At 36.3% G+C, this 18,984-nt stretch overlaps 1 protein-coding gene across 1 annotated transcript in view; it reads right to left on the bottom strand.

Moving 5' to 3' along the window:
• LOC139690069 (uncharacterized) overlaps positions 1-14,219 on the bottom strand; it is a 146,526-nt gene extending 132,307 nt beyond the window's left edge. Inside the window, exons 1-14 of the mRNA XM_071587267.1 lie at positions 13,669-14,219; positions 12,851-13,009; positions 10,905-11,207; positions 7,825-8,008; positions 5,787-5,943; positions 5,547-5,628; positions 4,992-5,175; positions 4,631-4,820; positions 3,634-3,911; positions 3,269-3,456; positions 2,901-3,068; positions 1,998-2,141; positions 1,571-1,646; positions 451-532 (exon numbers count right to left, since the gene is read on the bottom strand). Coding sequence (XP_071443368.1) covers positions 451-532; positions 1,571-1,646; positions 1,998-2,141; positions 2,901-3,068; positions 3,269-3,456; positions 3,634-3,911; positions 4,631-4,820; positions 4,992-5,175; positions 5,547-5,628; positions 5,787-5,943; positions 7,825-8,008; positions 10,905-11,207; positions 12,851-13,009; positions 13,669-14,219 — 2,746 coding nt within the window. The remainder of the gene's footprint in view (positions 1-450; positions 533-1,570; positions 1,647-1,997; positions 2,142-2,900; positions 3,069-3,268; positions 3,457-3,633; positions 3,912-4,630; positions 4,821-4,991; positions 5,176-5,546; positions 5,629-5,786; positions 5,944-7,824; positions 8,009-10,904; positions 11,208-12,850; positions 13,010-13,668) is intronic.
• Between the last annotated feature and the right edge of the window lie 4,765 nt (positions 14,220-18,984).

The following is an 18,984-nucleotide window of genomic DNA, read 5'->3' as shown; positions in this document are numbered from 1 at the left end:
CTAAGCAAATTGTGAGTTAATTTATTTCGTTTATGCATCATATGGAACTAACCAGGACGATTGAAGTATTATTAGCTACAAAATATGGAAAAACATTCATGAGCAGGAAAAATTTAGTCTGACTAAACCTATTAAATATACAGTATTATATAATATTTATATCATATAATAATTAATTTATGTTTATCTTTCAATATACTGTATGCACATATACATATACGTATGTATATGTATAAATTATGATACAGCTTCAACACAACGTGGAATCATCGTCAGATGTTCCTCACGTTCATTTTAAAGCGACTAAGTATTTAATGCTAAAATGAAGCGAAACGAAAAAATATTTAATTATGCGTCTTCTTTATTTTTGTGCTCCGTCTACATCAGGATATTTTGATTTAAACCAGACTTCTATCACAGGTATATGGAGGTCAGCCCATTTCATGTTACTTTCCATTGTCTGAATGGCTTGCTTGGCAGACCTTTCAGCGTCCCCTAGCAGCCCTTCATAAGATATCAGGAACTTTCTCATCTGTAAAGAAAAATTGAATTAGAATGAGAATATTTGAAGCTGATGTTAGTAAAACAACGAATCTAATCCAAAAAGTAGATGTGCACTTTGTGTTTGAGCCTTAAATAATGCAAATAGAAAAAGCTAATGATATTCCCCAAGGCCCAAAGGACCTGAGGGAGTATCACTAGATTTTCATTTGTGACATTGATTTAGCTCTCCCAGGTGATTGATCATCACTTAATTGACAAATTATAATTGCTTTCCTTTGCACAGGAAATCCATTTAAAAAGGTTTTACGTTTTCACAAAAACTCGATTTTTTGCAGCCTATCGATGTGGATCTTATTTATGGAATTGGACCCTTGGAATTACTAGTACCTCAAGGAAAATCTAGCAATTTGATCCCTATCTAATTTTAAAGGAAGCAGAGTTTACATATTTTAAGGGGAAATACGGCTCTCTTTCGGAAATAATGTCTTATCAATTCCTGCGCTTAAGAATGGAGGAATAGGAAGAAAGGAACACCTAATGTTAATGCATTTGCGTTCGAGGAACTTTGGCAATGCACAGAAGCTTCTTTGCGTGACACGAGAAGCAAATCATGCTACAGAATGTAGAAATAAATTGATGACTATTTAATTTGAGGAATGCCTTCAAAATGTTTCAGAGGAAAATATCACTTGACTCGGCTAATTAAATAGATAAAAGAAACGGTTTTGTACATGAGATTACGACTAAAAACTTGAATTCTAGACTTTGCGTTTGATTTTTACTTGCATCAAGACACCTCAAAGTTAATTATTCTTTAAATCACGCCAATAGTTTCATTGTCTCTGAAGATGGCCACCTGTTCACAGAAATGCTGATACTTGAATAGCTCTTCTGAAGAAAATTATATACTAATGTTTTTCATATTTTTCTTAAGAGATTATGCATTTTACTTTGAATATGACTCAGAAAGTTAAGTCTAGTTTTCCTTATAGTCCTCAGATTTCTATAAAATATAAAGAATATTAAAAATTGAGGAACCGGTGACTGATGTTATCATGCAACTCACTTTTAAAATTTGTTGTTTAGAAGAGATTCTGGAGGAGATTCCTTTTAACAGTTGACCAATTGATTTTGATGTGTACCTGAAAAAGATCATATAAATCATGAGGTAATTGTTTACTTGAGGAGTAATTTTATTTTAATTATGTTAATTGCTCCAAAAATACACAGATTGAGCAGGTATGTAGCAAAGAGAGTTACCATTACAAGTATATTTTTCATAAGCAATCAAGCTTATCGTCGACATCATATTCTTACACGTTCGTCCTTTGGTCTGCTTAAAAGGTAAACTTGCTCTAGTAATTCATACTTCAGTTTCCAAAAGGTATTTTACTCGTATTATCTTATAAAATCTCAATGCATTGATATCCCCGTATTACCATGTAGATAATGATTAATCGTCGTATGCTTTTCATTAAAGGACTAATACTCACTTCACTCTAATATCTTCAAATTTGTCAATCATGAAATTCAATGCAATATCCAATCCATTGGTTCTGCTGTAAACTGCAGCGAACACACTCGCGCGATCCTGTCTTCTTATACTTGAATCTTCAGCTATTGTTTCTTGCAGGTACCTGGTCGATTTAAAATTGCGGTAATTAATAACTAATTAATTGTTAGCATTCAATTTTTTACATTTAATAGTTTAATCCAATAAATAATTCATGCAATTAGTACTATTTAAGGAAGACGATCGACAGCTGAGGTCATTTGCGCGATTAGGGATGAATGGGAATGGAGGAAAGGTGGATAGACAACCCGACGTTAGATTAGCCTATCCTTAACAAAAGATGGCAATGGGTCCTTCGTTTAACGCCCCACCCGACGAACGCGAACTCACTTAAAGTGCTCTCCACAAAGCACCTCAGTGAGGGTTTGAGATACCACTTAAAAATCTGGCCACCACCGGATCCAAATCTAAGGCTGGATGCTTTGCACCATACAAAGCACTATTCGATATCCCTGAATTAACTTTAGTATTTAGATTCAAAGAGGATCATCTGCATATATTAAACAGCTGTTTAAGGTTTTTATGATCAAAACTATCGAAATGTATCATGTAACATGCAGTCAAGAGCTGAATTCAGGAGGGGATTATCAATTTCCGTGCATGTAATGTAAAGAGGAAGAGATATCTGGGTGACATACAATGCTCGGGCGTGTAGGTATTTATTTTCTCGTGCGGAAAAAAATCTGAGCTCTAATTTAGGGGTATTACCTGGAAAAAATCAAGAAAATAACATATCCACTGTACTTCATGTGGTTGAATTCTACGAGAATTGTGTAAGCTAATAAAATATATAAATATAAATTCTGGAACTCTAAGATCTCACCTTTCCAATGTAGCCTTATCCTTGGAACACCCCAGTGCTCCCATAATTAGAGCCTGTTCCGATGCCACTGAGGCGGATTTGTACCTCTCCCAAAGGAAATCCCAGCCTTCCTTTCCTTCAGAAGCCATGCCATAACAATACACAGTACTTTTCAAACTCGCAGGCACACTGTAAAGTTATGTTAAAATTCAATACTCCTTATCAATTCAAACATTAGAGTCAAGCATATTGCGACTGAAATTTTCCCTAAAGATGAATTTTTCTTGTCATTATTCCACTTTCCATAACATTTTTGTCATTATCTTTATTCTGGCTAATAAAGTAACAACTCTTAGAATAAGTATAATTAAGATATTTTAAAGTATTACCTCTGCGTTGGGTTCTGCTTCCATTCGGAAAACATTTTGGTGGCCTCCTCAATACAATCCTTATGTTGATATTTGCACGCCCATGGTAGAAGCATCGATCGGCTAAGATGCGTTATATGGTCATCCGAGGGGGAATCCTTGAATTTCACTTTTTCGTAATTGGCGTTTATTATATCCAGGATAAAGTTCTAGTAATTGAAAAAGATTATTTAATTGTTTTAATAACTTTTTGATACGCTTCAAGTGAGTCTAAATCAAAGTATCAAGTATTTACCATCATCCCGTAGGCTTAGGATTAGTTGAGAAAGTCTCCATATTTTAGTTAACGTCCGCCCGTTAAGAAATAACTTAAATAGAAAAATTACCATATACTTATTATATCCAGCCGTCGCAGCCAAACGCGCGTCCAAGAACGCGAGTCCTTGGTAGGCGGAGTACCAAGGAATAAAATCTGTTTCTTTGGCCAAATAACTGGTTAAATCAAGTGCAGTGTGGTAATGTACATGTCCCGCTCGTGCGAGGTTGAGGGAATCGTCGATTAGTTGTGCACGGTTAAGCGGATGGACGTTTTTGAAGTGCTCGCCATGTAGGTGATTGATAATGAGCCTCCAGTTCTTCTCATCGTAGTTCACTCTATAATATCCTGAAAGAAAATAAGTAATGAAGGAAAAGTTTACATGAACTCTAGGATTTTTTATTAGTTTGATGCAACAAAATTCTCTTTGAGTAATCACATTTAAAATTTTACTTGCGATCCAAACTCCTAAATATAAAGCTTGAGTATAAAACAATGAATAAGAAAAATAAGTACGATGCGAAAAGAATTATTCGAAATGTATTTCATTAAAATAATTTCAGATTGACATTTTAGTTTCCTAAATATAGTCGGAAACCTGGTTTTTACTACCAAACTTTTCACCTCGGCATGGTTCTTGACATTCCTTTCATCTATCCTTGGTATTCATACCACTATTAAAACCAATTTAATTTCATTATGCCTGAAAAAAAACATGGCAAATGACTTATCATATTTTTGTTTTTAGGCCATGGAAAAGTGGAAGGTTTTCAATCGTGGGCTCCACAGAATTTTACACATGGCCCCAACGTAGATACGTTCTGCACTACTTTTATGAGTCAATTTTGGAGGCTCAAAGTGTTGAACCATGCCTTAGGTCATGATCGCATTGAAACCACTCCTCCGCGATGACTTTAAAACCAAAATGGTGGAGACACAGAAGTCACTGTGACTTCTGAGTCTCCGAATTTGAAAGGCTCGTTCGATGGGTTGTCCTTAGGAAACGTGGTATGTCAAAGGATTCCCTAATACGAAATGAACTTGAGAAATTAAAACGTGATTCTTACCTGATTGCTGCAAGTTGAAAATTACCCATTCGTCTTTATTTGGCATTCCTTTGACAGTAATGGTTTTTTCGCTCTCAGGCATCCATTGGGTTGGTACAGTGTTAGAAAAATCTGCTGAAGACGCGCTTGTGAACGTTAATGGAATCCACCAATTATCTCCTCGACTACCATCTTCCAGAACAAATCTAGACTACAATAAGAACCATTCATTATAAATCGTTTTGTGCAACCCAAATGATATAAATAACTAAATAAATAAATATATATATATATATATATATATATATATATATAATTCATTATAACAAAAACTTTAGAAAACAATTTCAGTAGCTTCCATCCATCTTGAATGGCCACAAACCTGAGTTACATGGGCATGTCTCTCGTCGTAATTTCGTTCTATTGTGATCACGGGGTATCCGACTTGTTTCGTCCACGTGCTCATAATCTCGGACACATTCGTTTCCTCGGGCAAGGCATTGTCAATTTGAGCTTGTGCGTCCAAACCTTCGAATAGCTGGATGTCATTCCCCGAGTCAAATTTCCTATGATAATATCAAATTATGCACATTTGAATTATTCCGCAGGATTTTTGATAAATATGAATCAATTACAAGTTTAGGAGGATAACAAGCTTAGGTTTGTTCTTCCTCTAAGTTTAGCTCATTCAAGAATTTTTATATATGTGATAAAATGAATTCTTCAATGAAAATATTTTCAGTTGGTTACCTTCCTTGAATGTCTGATGCATGTAAATAGACTTAAGAAATGTTTAGCTATGATGTTGTAAATCAAGCTTTTATCGGTAGATACATACCAATAGTTAAGAGGTAACCTGGCTAGAAAACTATTTTAATGTCTTATAGATTTTTCGAAATGAATGCACTCATTGAAATTATACTTTTATCGTTTTTACCTAGCTGTTAGGTATCTCTCCAGCCCACGGTAAAATGTATTTCTGGTGAGTGACTTAGCCATCATTCGAATAACAGATCCGGCTAGAAAGGAAAGGATGAAGACCATTACTCATACAGTGAATGTATGCATACAATACATACAAAGAATGTACGTCGCAAATGCAGACATTTATTAGCACTGATATGTGAATAAGTAATAAGCGGAGTAAGGAGCGGGTCATCCAGTCACAAATTCCTACCTTTACTGTAGGAAATTTCGTCGAATACCGATGATATTTCGTCCGGAGTCCTCAGCTCTGAAGTTATGGGATGTGTCGATTCGAGAGCGTCTATTACAAATGCCGAGTGCATATGCTGCACTACGAATTGCTCCATCAACCTCCAAGAAGGTTCAAGCTATGGCAGGTCCAGAAGAGAAAGAGATAATCATGAGACACTTTTTCCAATGGGAAAAAAATTAAGAGCCATTGAATCAGTAATTAATACACGTACATACACAATGTAAAATCTAGCCAAATACCTAAGGACTCTGCAACTGAAAGCATTCGGAAATGGGGATTCTTTTCAAAAGAACTTTTCGTTGGAATTCATTTATTTTCAGTCTACTTAATAGCAATAATATTTTTGTCATTTTTTTGCATTAATGGAGCATAATTTATCACAAATTTATCTTAGAATTCATTCCTTTTTTCCCAATTCGTTGGAAGTAGTACTTAATTACATTAAGTGAATAAATGACTAAATAAAATGAAATATTTGTTGAAGAACAATGAAAGAAACAAAGCAATTCCCGGTGTTAGGATCTTTTTGCCGACCTAAGCTACGTTACAAAACAGCAACATCGGGTGGAAAGTGAAGAGTATCAACTTTGTAAATTCCACTGTTTTCTATTTTTAAAACGACCTGTTTCGTCGAATAATCGACATCATCAGGTACAATATACAGGACTTTTTGACATTTATATATGCATGGGTGTGAGAACTTAAAACCATTAAATTAATTGCTTCCAATAATGGCTGCAAACCCGAACTCATAGACAATATTTTACGCAACAAGCGTACTTCATACGCACATTCACTTATTTATAAAGGGGGTGGAGACGGAGGAATAGAGAAAACAAAATTGTGTGAACTAACATTTTTAGGGGAAATTTCCGATAGAGTGGCCAGTTTTTTCCTAAGTATTAGTACAAAGTGACTTTTCCCAACAAAAGAAATTTGAAGAGTTCAATAAATAAAACAAAAGACCCAGTTAAACAAAATGAAAAAAATGGTGTTTATAAATCAAAATATAAAGACTGCCACGCGATTTATATAGGGTAGGTGGGAAGATTATTTAAGGTTAGAAGTGAAGTACACAAACGGTGTTTTTACAAGGCAAATATTTCACAATCCTTCTTTGCCAAATACTTGTAGGAAGAAGGACACACGAGCGATTTTACTCCCGAAGTCCTCCATCATGAAACCAAGGACCGAAGAATGGACGTCTTAGAACAACTGGAGAGGAGGAAATACGTTGGAAATGGATTCCTGGTTAATGATAATGTCTTTTCCTTACATTTCCCTCTCCTCGATATCTCTTACACCCAGTATCTCTCTACAACAAGTAATCTCTCATCTACCTCTACCCTACCCAGCACCACCATCAACCCCCTGCAGAGAGTCAACTCAACCGTTCGTGGCTATTTTTTTATTTTTGTTTTGATGATAAAAACATTTTTAGCACTCAAGGCTAGCATGGAACTATGGAAATATTTTGCAGATGTTGCCAACCCCAGTTCAATTGGAGATGATGACTTGAAAACCGTATCGCCCATGGCGGTACACAACGATATTCTCTTTTCGCATAACGCGATCTTTATTTATTTTATGAGGTGACTCTGTTATGATTAAACGGGCTGATATGATGAGTAATGACTAATACCTCAACATTCTGAACAAGATATTTAGTCGTAGCAAATTAAGTTGATGCATTGCTTTCGGTTATAAATTGAGCACCTATTTATTCATGAAAAGTTGACATCCAATCAAGCCCCGAGAGTAAGTAACATTCGCAATCCCAGTAGGCTACATTACATTTGATAAATAAACAAAAATATGACGCAACTCTCGCAAAAGCTTGTTGCATCAAAAAATCTAATCATCTAGCCCAAATAGCCCTGATTCCAACGCGTAAGTTGGGATTTCCCTCATTTCTCATATTTTTTGTATCAGGAAGCTTGCATGGAGAAACAATAAATTATGCTTTGTCATTTCTTTCTATCGCTTCCACACTCACCAAGTCAGTGGCCGCACACTCGAAGTAAGTTGCAAATCCCTCGTTCAGCCAAGTGAACTTCCACCACTCGGGGCTGACGAGATTTCCAAACCACTGGTGAGCCAACTCGTGCGCGACGACAGTCGCCACGCGTTGCTGATTGCTCGACGTGGAGGTTCCATTCTCGTACAGGAGAGCAGTCTCCCTGGGTCGGATAATTAAGCCGTTAAATCTTATTTTGGATAAACATCGAAGTTATTATCCATTTCACTGTTGTAATTTCTGATTTTTTTTAAATGGCCCAAAAATAACCGAAAATTAGCTTTTAAATGGTGTAATTGAACAAGATATACCTCTACATTTACACAACCCCCCTCCCCCAAACCACCGCAAGGGTGTGTGACGCGTGGGTGTTAAGACGCAATTTTTCACGAATAAATTTTACATTATACATGTCTATAAATACTAACCGCAAAATAACCACATACGCCCAAGTCCTAGGTGGAGTAAACTAACCTAGGCAGGAATCGAATCCGTGACTACTGATTAAGAAGGTGAGGAGGTCACCCGGCCGCCACCGAGGTCGGCTCAGGTATAAACAGGACTAAATACGAGTAACCAATGCCTATTTTGATTTAATATGTGAGTTTAGAGTCTTAAGGCACTTAAGGCATCCAGCCTAAAGGCAGTCATAATCAATACTTCCGTGTAGTTGGTCACCAAGTTACCTAACAGTCACCAAGATGCTTTCCCTGTTTCATCCTGATAGCAGAAAAATTACACCGCTACAGTGAAGCTAATGGTGACCAGAGTCATCACCTAGGTTTAAATCCGAATCCTCCGGTTATTAGAGAAACGTTCTTCACACTAGGCTACTCAGCCAAGAAATCAATCGTATGTATAAAAATAAGGCCCGACCGCCGTGGAGGGAGAATGGCATGAGGGGAACTAGAAAATGACCATAAAAGCATAGAGTTCGTGAATGCAAAATTTTTCTACCGTTATATATTCGTACAATTTCGGAATAATATTTATGGCAATTAATTAAATCACATTTGGCAACCGCCGATATTTTTGTCACTGTGATAGGAGATGAAAGGGCTCTTTTACCAAATAGACGGTGAGCACGCACGGAGAGGTAAAAGGCATTTGAAAAGTGAAAAGTTCGATGATATTACCGAGTATTATTTGATCAACAATACATTTAATGGAAAAATTAACGGAAACTATTATTTTTTGCAACATACAAAACAGTTTTACTGACTGAACATTTTAATTTCCATGAGTTAACAGTTTCCTAAATTAAGTTCTTCTATCTACTCTATTTAATAATCGGCTTGCAGTCACTCAAAACATTTTACGGTTTGAAAGATGTTTATAAATGGCTAAGAGTTGAATGGGGATCGAGCTGGGAAGGTGATATTTGATGATATTTAGACGAAGGAATTAAGATTCTGTAGCAATAAGAAGGTTAAGTAAAACAGCTAAGTAGGAGGGTGTAAATTAGTGCAGGTATAAAACTCCACTAAACGAGTAACTTACATGACACTGGGGGAAATTGAGATGATATTAGAACAATTGCATTAGATAAAGAAGCACTTCCAGGAGAAATAGTTGAAAAATAGTTGACGTTAAGTGAAGACGGAAAAAATTAAAAAATACTGAAAATATTTACTTGAGATATGATTCTCTATGTTTCCGAAACTTTTTCAACAACGAAAAAATTAATGCTATCATTTGAAGGTTTTGAGAAGTGGGTATGGATAACTTTGGAGTACATAAAATGGACGAAAGAATACATACGAATAAGAGCTAGGTATAGCAAGGAAGGAAGGAAGGTTTTCGGGATAAGTTCGAAGGTAGGAAAATTGATGCAGAATATTTGCGAAAGCCTGGTAACCTTTTGGAAAGCGGGTTGCGTGGGAGTAAACGATTAGATAGTGTGGACAGTATGAGTGGAGTTAGGAATTACTTGGAACTGATAATGGGTAAATTATATTTCAAACGGATAAGGTGTTAGTGCACTATTAGTAAACTGATGGTTAAAGATACGTCAAATGAGCTATGAGTTCGCTACGCAATATGGTTAAATTCTTCGTCCAACGCCTAAGACACAGTGACTTGAATAGTGTAGTGTAAGAAGGCTAGGCCAAATAGGATGGTTGGTAAGGAAAACCAGCCTCTCGCAGGACCTAAAGTTATCCTGGCTACACATTTTCCACAGTCAACGGGCCCGCAGTCACTGCAGATGCCTAAAATAAATGCCGCCTTTGACGTGAAACTTACATTTTACTGCCCGAAATGTTCAACATTTGGTAACCGTTAGTCTCAAGCGATCGCAAAGTCTTAAAGGATATTTTTTGGAGACTCATCTTGATTTGTGTGTTCATTTCAGGCTTGGCTTAATGGAACTTATCTATTACACAAAGGAAAAATTGCAGCCATCAATTCCACTCAATGTTTTAATTGTACGACAATTCAATACATGGTAACATCTTCAGATTGAATATTTACACCTGAACACTAGAATAATATCGAAAGATTATAAACAATTACATTGAAATCTAGAATCATTATATTCAATAGAATTTTAAACTTTTTCTTTCATTATGGATCGTAAACTCAAAACAAGTCGAGATAAGACTTATGCAAAACCCTTGAATACCTAATTGCTTTTAGTGTCGTCTTTGACAGATTAAATTCCTAATCTAGACTGATAAATCGTCATTATAGTAGCCATTGAAGTTGTGTTTCCCTGTAAGGAATTTTTCTTGCAATATCTGGCGCGATTTGACCTCAACCGTCGGAACACTGTATCAAGCAGTGACTACCACGACCTTCATTAATTTTGTTCACTCTCAGTTGACATTTACTTTTACTGTAAGGTGAAACATAATTAAATGTGAATACATTTGGCCATTTGAACCCTTGAAGTTTCATCATATCTAGAGTTTTTGCCAAATTAGTTCAATGATACCTATGTTGATTATGATGGCCCATGAAAATGTTAGTAGGGTAACAATTTTTCACTTGCTCACATTTGTCTGCATGTAATGCAATATTTAAAAATGTTTGACAATAATGTATTAATCTATACCAACCTGAAAGTTACGAGACCCCAGTTCTCCATAGCCCCAGCTTCAAAGTCAGGAATCGCGATCATGTCCATTTTAGGAAGAGCAAATTTAATGTTAGTGATCTTGTACATAGCGTCCAGAAGTTTCGGTCCGACTTCGACACTGTAATCTACTTGGTCGATGGCTTCTTTCCGGGCCCAGACTCTAAAGTTTCCCTCTTCCGATTGCTTATGTTTGAAGTCGGAGACGATAAATGCTAATAGATAGGTTGACATCTTAGGAGTCTCTTGATAGTGGTCCCATACATATGTGGGTGGCAGCTCGGGGCTTAAATGTAAGGATTAGAATTTATCCATTAATATTCCCAGTAGTTAACTTTTCGAGATGGAATAGTTTTATGCAAATATTTCTACGTGCGAAAGTAGTTGATTATCAAACAGATATCTTTCCAAGCAATTTAAAATTATTAATGCCAGTTCTGAAATGATGAAAAATAGTCTCATTAGATTATTGATTCATCTATTGCGAGGCCAATTTTTAACTATCTTTAATCATCTGAGCATTATCAGGCAATCGCGAGGTAACAGAGACCGATAGCAATTTCAAGACAGCACCAATATGTATTCCAATCACTTTCAAATCATGGTGATTGTTCAAAACCCGATAGTCGAGCTTTAGATAACGAGATATCCATGACTTAACACTTCCAAACCAATGATTAGGCACTATTGATTTTTCATGCTCTTTTTGCAGTAAAATCCAAAATATTAATAAATGAATCAGTAGTAAAATTGGTTGTTAAACTTAACGAAGAATTAAAAAAAACAGTGATCGTACATTCTTAATGGTATCATTTAGCGTATTAAGGTTTAATTTTATGTTTTATTGTTATTTTATATGCTATGCTTATGCAGTAAATGTTACATTGATTTGTTCTCTGCGTTGCGTTAGCGGCAACTACTTTAAGCAGAAAGCTGTTCAAGTTGCCTTCAGCAGCCATTAAGGTAACACGCGACAAGCAATACGCTGCATTGAAATTTGCTTTCGCATGAACAAATCGTCAGCCGAGGCCTTTGTTAAGCCACAGGAGCCTCATTAATAGTATGTTATTTCCTAGAGCATGGTTAAAAGGCATCAAATATCTAAAATGTTTTAAATGGGGAGACACTTTCAAAGAAAGGTGGTCACGGAGCTCCAGTCATTTATTTCACTCAACCACATTGAGGGTTACTTCAGAAATATGAACATTTTCATTAGTTTCCAACCACAGATTAGTAACAGGAAAATTTGACGTTGGCAGAATTTTTGTGGTAGATTCCGTGAAATAACAATTATTCCGCAAAAAAACCTGAATTGTGCTCGTCATCCTCCCGATAGCCAAGACCTTAAAGTGACTTTTTTTCTGTTCACCAACGTGAAAAACTCCTTTGTGGAAAGCATTAAAAGAAGGAGCAGATCCACTGGATATATTCAACTTGGAATGCAGAAGTCAAATCAATGAAACTTGAACCTAACGTTTATACACATTACACATGAAGTACGCATTACCAATGAAGCTAAATATACAATAAGAATCAATTTTTTGCGCATAAGTTACGGAAATAAAAAATGCACGATGACTAGTCAGATTGAAATGCCTTCGTACCACAAGAATTATTACCAGGAAGCCAATTTTACATTATGAATGCAATTTTATTCTTTATGTATACAATTTTAAAAACCTATTTAAGATGCTTTAATAATGGTTAAAATCACTAAAACATTTTGCGGAAAAATTGACGACATCCACCACAAAAGTAAAATAAGAGAGTAACTAAAAATGCGAACAAAATAATAGAGAAACCAAACGAAGAAGTGAAACAAGCAATTTGCTCATAGTCACCTTAAAATATCATCCCCCTCTATGTGCCAGAAATGATCAGCACTTTGAGAAGTACTTATAGAATTTTATAAATGGTGGGATTACTCACTCTTTTTCTGGTGGCCCTTTGACATCCATGTTACATATGGTGCTCATGTCCTCATTTCTTGCAAGACTTACAGTAAATTTAGCTTTTATGTGCGGCTCATCAAAGCAAGGAAAAGCCTCTCTAGCTTTTGTTGCCTCAAAATGCGTGACTGCCATCCATCTATAAAATAATTCACGATTACCTTTATAAACCAAATTGTGCCTGCCTTGAAAATGTTGTAATTATGAACCAAAATCGAAAATACCGTAAAGAAATGATGAAAGACTTTTTTAGGGAATGAGCTGTAGGCGGCAATACTCAAATCCTATCGCCCTATTCAACTCAATTTAAAAACTATTATTTCTATAAGTATGCATTGAATTACTATATAGGGATATTTTTAGACCATTGGAATATATTCAAATTTAACTAAAAAATCGAACTAGAAATTATAAAAGTAAATTGATGAAAGAATATTTTTAGTGTACATTGGAGGAGCGAATGTACCAAAGAATAATTTAAGGTTTTAAGGCATTGGTTTACCATGCGTTAAATATTTAATTTACACGAAATTACTGGCTGTAGAGACTTTTCTCAGCAGGCAGTAAATACAAGCATTGATAGAAAAACGATTTACTGATAAAAAACTCATTAAGATAACGGAGAGGAAAGAGTATTTTTAGCTTAGATTATCTTTGACATTTCATTAATAATATTCACTCCGATAGTCTTATAAATCTATGAATATGTTGAACATATAATTGTTTACACTTCCCTCCAGTGTTTTAATCGATGAGGTTTAGTGATGAAAAATTTGTAAATAAATTTCAAAAGCTTACCGCGTGTTTCCCTCTTGATCCTTGTAAAAAGTTCGGTAAAATCCGTCGAGCGCTTCATTTAATTTTCCCTCAAATTTAATGGATATCAGGTAAGTACTCCCCACAGCCAGAGGTTGCTTCAGATGAATCACATGGAAGTCTCGGTCTACTTCCACTGAGCTACCCTCAATTGGAATTTCATTATGGGTTCCATCTTCAAATACTATCTCTTCGATAATATTCAAATTCTTTGCGTGCAAGGTAATTTCGTTTTTCACCTCTTGCACGTTGACCTTTATCTTCACCTCTCCCTTAAACGTGAAGTTTCCTTCTTCCAGAAATGGTGCAATCCGTATTTCGTATGTTTCTGGAGTGATTCCCTTGGGCAATCTATAGTAATCCGGATCGATTGAATCCGTTTCTGAATCGGTTTCCAAATCCGTTTCAGGATAATCCTTTGAGTACTGATTTAAATCCCAGGAAATTTCATCGTGAAAACCTTCATTTATTAAGGGAACTATTCCATGGGAGAATCCGATTAAGGCAAATGATGTCAGAATTACGGAGTACATCGTTGATCTCACCACTTTGTGTTGCCAGTGACCTAAATCAAAGATTTTTATAAAAAAACGCGGAATATGAGTGTAAAAGTTGGAGGAATTATAGAGCTGTGAGCATATGTATCGAAGCAAACTCTCGTTAGAACTACAACAAGAACACCTTAATGCACACAAAAATTATACCGCTGGAGCGATTTGTGTTGAAGTATCCATATTCAAAATGTTTAAATGCGAATTTCGTTTGGATGGAAAGATCGATCCCTTTTTCAATATAAGGAGGGTTACCTGTAATTATTATTTATTGTCAAGTTTTTCCATCATGCTGTTTCCAATTTTTAAAAAAGCGAGTATAATCAAAAGTAGAATCAAATCTAACAGATAAAATGTAACAATACATATATTTGTAGCTTGCTATGTTGCCATGGATGCAGTACCTATATGGCATTTTCATGTTAAAAAAATAAAGAAACATTTGTAGTTATGTATAGATAGAAAGAAAATATCAGTGGTTCAAGAATTACAATCAGTCATAAGTACGAGAATTTGTATCGTTCCTAAACATTAAACATGATTTACTTATACACTATACTTTACTTAATTGCATCACAAAATTTGTATTCATAAACGCCTTAGGAATAATTGCTGGTGCTTAACCATTTAGAATAGTATGAATTCGCTTTGTAATGATAAGTGAAGTCCCAAGAAGACGTTACTTTTCAAAGCTGTGCGATAAAACTAAGTTGTAATTATGTGAGAAGAAAATTCATTGCGCTCACCAAAGAAGTAGGGCATTTGCTTTGATCGGTCGAAGGAATACGGCGTTGCCTGGACAACGGAGCGATTGATGATTTTATTTCCTTTGTTGGAGTTGAAAAGAGCTTGTGTGCGGTCTGAGGAGGTCCTGCACGTGCTTTGAAGAGCTCACTCATATTTATACTCATGCCAAACATCCCACCACCCTCTCATCAAATTCTTATCTTTTATGCAGCAAATTGTAACATAAAAATGATGGAGTCCATTCACATCGACCCGGAAGTCCCATGAATTGTCATGTGAGACCGTAGTGGAAAGTTACGCTTATTTTTCATCCCTTCTCCATTTACCTAGGGCTATTCGTCGCCGCCTCGGGCGGCTGATCTTCAAAGGAGTATCTCCCCCACGATTGATGGAAATCTTTTTTACGAGAAAATCAGAAAAAATCAATTTTTTAAAGATTTAGTGTTCGATGACTCCAGAGGGCAACCACGCGCAAATGACCCAAACCTGGCAACTGGTAGCATCAAGATATATCATACTCCTCCAAGCCTTAGGTAACCGTTTGCATCACCCCTTGCAGTTAGTGTCATAAGTAATCTGTTGTGCCTTATTAAGACTTAGAGATTTAATCTGTCCTCATGATATCATTCGGGTGCTATTGACCTGACTGGCTTTAATAATATGCTTTCTCAACTTATAGTTCTTCTTTTCGGTCAAAAGAAACATTTCAAGGGTAAAGAACAAATACACCAGAATCCACTCCTTTCAACTAATCTCGCGAGAGTCGTAACGTGCTATATCTGCGAGGGCATATGTCAGATGAAGTAGAGGCCATAGGCATCTGATGCATCGTTTTCTTCAATGATATACATGCTCAAGCAAATAATAATTAGAAGTCTCTGATTTGATTCGATGATGCCCGTACCCTGCTGAAAATAAACTCAAGGCTTCCACATAAACCCAAAAATACATGTCGCAGTTTCCGTGAAAATCAATGTATAACTAGATAATTTTCTTTGGAATCCCTCAGCGAATCTTCTAAAATTTTTGGTATGGGTTTTCTATCTATAAACTGATGCCATTTGGCCATATCAGGCAAGAGTAGATTGGTTTGATGCCGGAAAGCTCATCTAATTAATCTGCTTCGCCCGTAAGACTACTATGCCACCAAATCCAAAACTGCTCGTAATGCTCGCCACATTATCGTACATTACTCGTAAATGCACGATTGTCATTGTTTAATAGTCGGCATACACTCACACAATGTTTTATATGAATATTATCAAAGCGAGAAGTTCCCATTGATTCCATTTCTCAAAATTCATTTTCAGTGAGGATTATTAATCATCAATATTTATTTATTTACTGATTTAGTCCCAAAACAGCATCACGCCAATTACAAGATAAATAACAAAGAAAAACAAGTGACAATAATGAAAATTGAACGCATAAAACCAAGTCAACAAATAAATTAACAAATTAACAAAGAAATAAAAGCACCACATAAAAGACATTCAGTTTACATACATGAGAGAGACGAAATGATTAGTGAAGGATAAGGAGGTCTGAAGAAAATGAGGAGGAAGTAAGAGCACGGCAAGGATGGACGGAATTGAGTGTTCGGGACGGGTCGAAGTCAGGGAGGCGTTTGATCATTGCATTACAGGCTGATGGAAGTATCCCGCGGAAGTACGCAATTAGGGGAAGGGAATTCGAACTGGGTAGGGCTAGGAAAAAGGGTAAGAGTGGGGTGCACATTATCATATGTGCTTTTCAATGTATATGTGAAGGAAATGGTTAAACAGACACGAGAAAAACTGGAGATTCGAAGGAAAGTCGGAGGGTAATTCTTAAAATCAGTTGGGTTTGCGGATGATCAAGCATTACAATGGCTTGCTAGTTAGCCGAGGGATTAAAAGTATTGCTGAGCGCATTGAAAAGTCGGTGTGATAGGTATGGGATGAGAATATAAACGGAACAAAGATTACGTCGATTGCGAGAAAGAGGGAGGCTACGTTTACGTTAAAATGGGAGTTCATAAACAAGAGCAGATGGGGTAGTTTACTAATCCAGGAAGTATTTTGGACCAAACTGATAAAGCAGCAGGGACATAAGAAGAAGAATTGCATGAGATAAATAAGCTTTCACGAGAAGAAGGATTTTACGACAGGGTCTTTGAGTAAGGATGCTACGTGTAAGAAAAGGCTGGTTAAAACTTTGACATGGGGCGTGATTTTGCACAACATGGAAATATGGTCGTTGAGGCAAGAAGATAGACTTTTGAAATGTGTGTGCGGAGAATGGAAAAGCCGAATAGAACGAAAGGGAAGCAAACGAGGCTAGGTCAGTGCTAGGGGAAGTGCTAGGCATGGCCAGGGAAAAGAGGGGATTGTTGGTAGAAATCTAAAGGAGGCAGGAGAAATGGATGAAGAGAATTTTAATCGGCAATCGAATGTTGAAGACGGTGATAAAGGGGAGAATGTTAAGCAAGCGAGGAGGAGTAGAAAAACGATACGCATGCAGGACGAAACGAAGAAAGTATCATGCGGAATTGAAGAGATCTAATGTAGTATCGGATGTCAGGTTGTGTTTTGTTAAGAGAAGCAATGATATAATCGTTTAAACGATATTGTTTTGAATTTTGAAGACACAAAAATTATATCTTGCTATCGTTCATTTGATAAGTTACGCACTTAAGAGGAAGGCGGAAAGATTTCATTTCTTTGAAAACATGGCTGAAAGGGACAGGTGGTGATATTGAAGTGAACTTACATTAATCCGTCAAACTCTGAATCACTCGCCGATGATTGAGTGTTGAGACCCAATGAGTGTTTTATTTTTAGCGGCAACTCCACAGATTCACTCAGATATGATGAAGCGGCTTAAGACTTTATCCAAAAAACATGTTCTTCCACTTTAAAAGTTTTGTGAGTGTCTCAACGTCCTTCACTCTGAAGTGAGCATCTCCATATCATACAAATGAAAAATTAGGGCTCGTCGATTTTTCCTAAGCTTTCGTGTTGTGTTTGTTTTCCTTAACACCCAACTTTTGTAAACCCTCCTCGCCAGTTTTATGTTCGACGGCCCCCGGGCCAAACGTTTAAGTTCTAAGTTAAGGCCCACCGTCAACTCAGATTCACTAGAAGCCATATAGTATATGATCGTTCCAAGGTCCAGTGTACGGCCTCAACCGAGTTTATTAAAGGCCAATACGAGTTTCGAATTAGCCTTGCTGGATTTTCAATTGCAAAATTCCTCGGAGGGCTTCACATTGATTACCTTAATGGTTTTTTTTTAAAGGGTATGCACTCGTAAATTGACTCATCGCTTTGGGAAACTTCCCATACCCTAATGGCTTTGATCTAATAACTTCGGAAGTTACTCTATACTCAATGTTACAATATTTTTGTAAATAATCGATGCAAACACTTTATTAAAACTTAAAAGAACTTTTGCTGCCACCAAGAAAAATATTGTGTCCTTTCACTAGTTTAGTTTCATGGTTTCAGTACTGGCACTAAACTAAAAGAAAAATCTCGGGTTATAATGCACATTCTATTGAAATGCTCTTAATCCTCGCGTCCGTTATACTCTTATTTGTTCAGGTTATCATGACTCGTACACTGTTTAATATTTTTAATTTAATGAAAATAGGAGAGGATATGTGTCAATCCGTAGGTTCCCCATGTGAGCCTTATCCACTAATGTTAAAATGTTCACTCAGAATGTGTACCGGTGAACTTGTTCTGTTGGCAAGTAATTGTCAACGGAACAAGTGATGACCTGCTTCGTGAGTTGTTTGAGATTGAACTACGGAGGGCATAAAAGAAATGGTCCAAATTATCGTTCGAAATGGATGGCATTTTGTTTTTATAACATATCCAACTCCCAGTTATAAATTTAGATTGTATATCGAGACGTTTAACGGAACCTCATGGCGTAATGTGTAAATAAAGCTGGGGTAAATATTTGAAAATGATCGTTTGACCTCGAAGCCAGGCATTTACTTAAATAATGATAA

This window comes from Hetaerina americana, unplaced genomic scaffold (genome assembly GCF_022747635.1).
Source record: "Hetaerina americana unplaced genomic scaffold, ioHetAmer1.1.p SCAF_3, whole genome shotgun sequence".
Classification (NCBI taxonomy): Eukaryota; Metazoa; Arthropoda; class Insecta; order Odonata; family Calopterygidae; genus Hetaerina; species Hetaerina americana.
The sequence above is the reverse complement of the archived record's forward strand: the minus strand, read 5'-3'. Positions and strand labels throughout refer to the sequence as shown.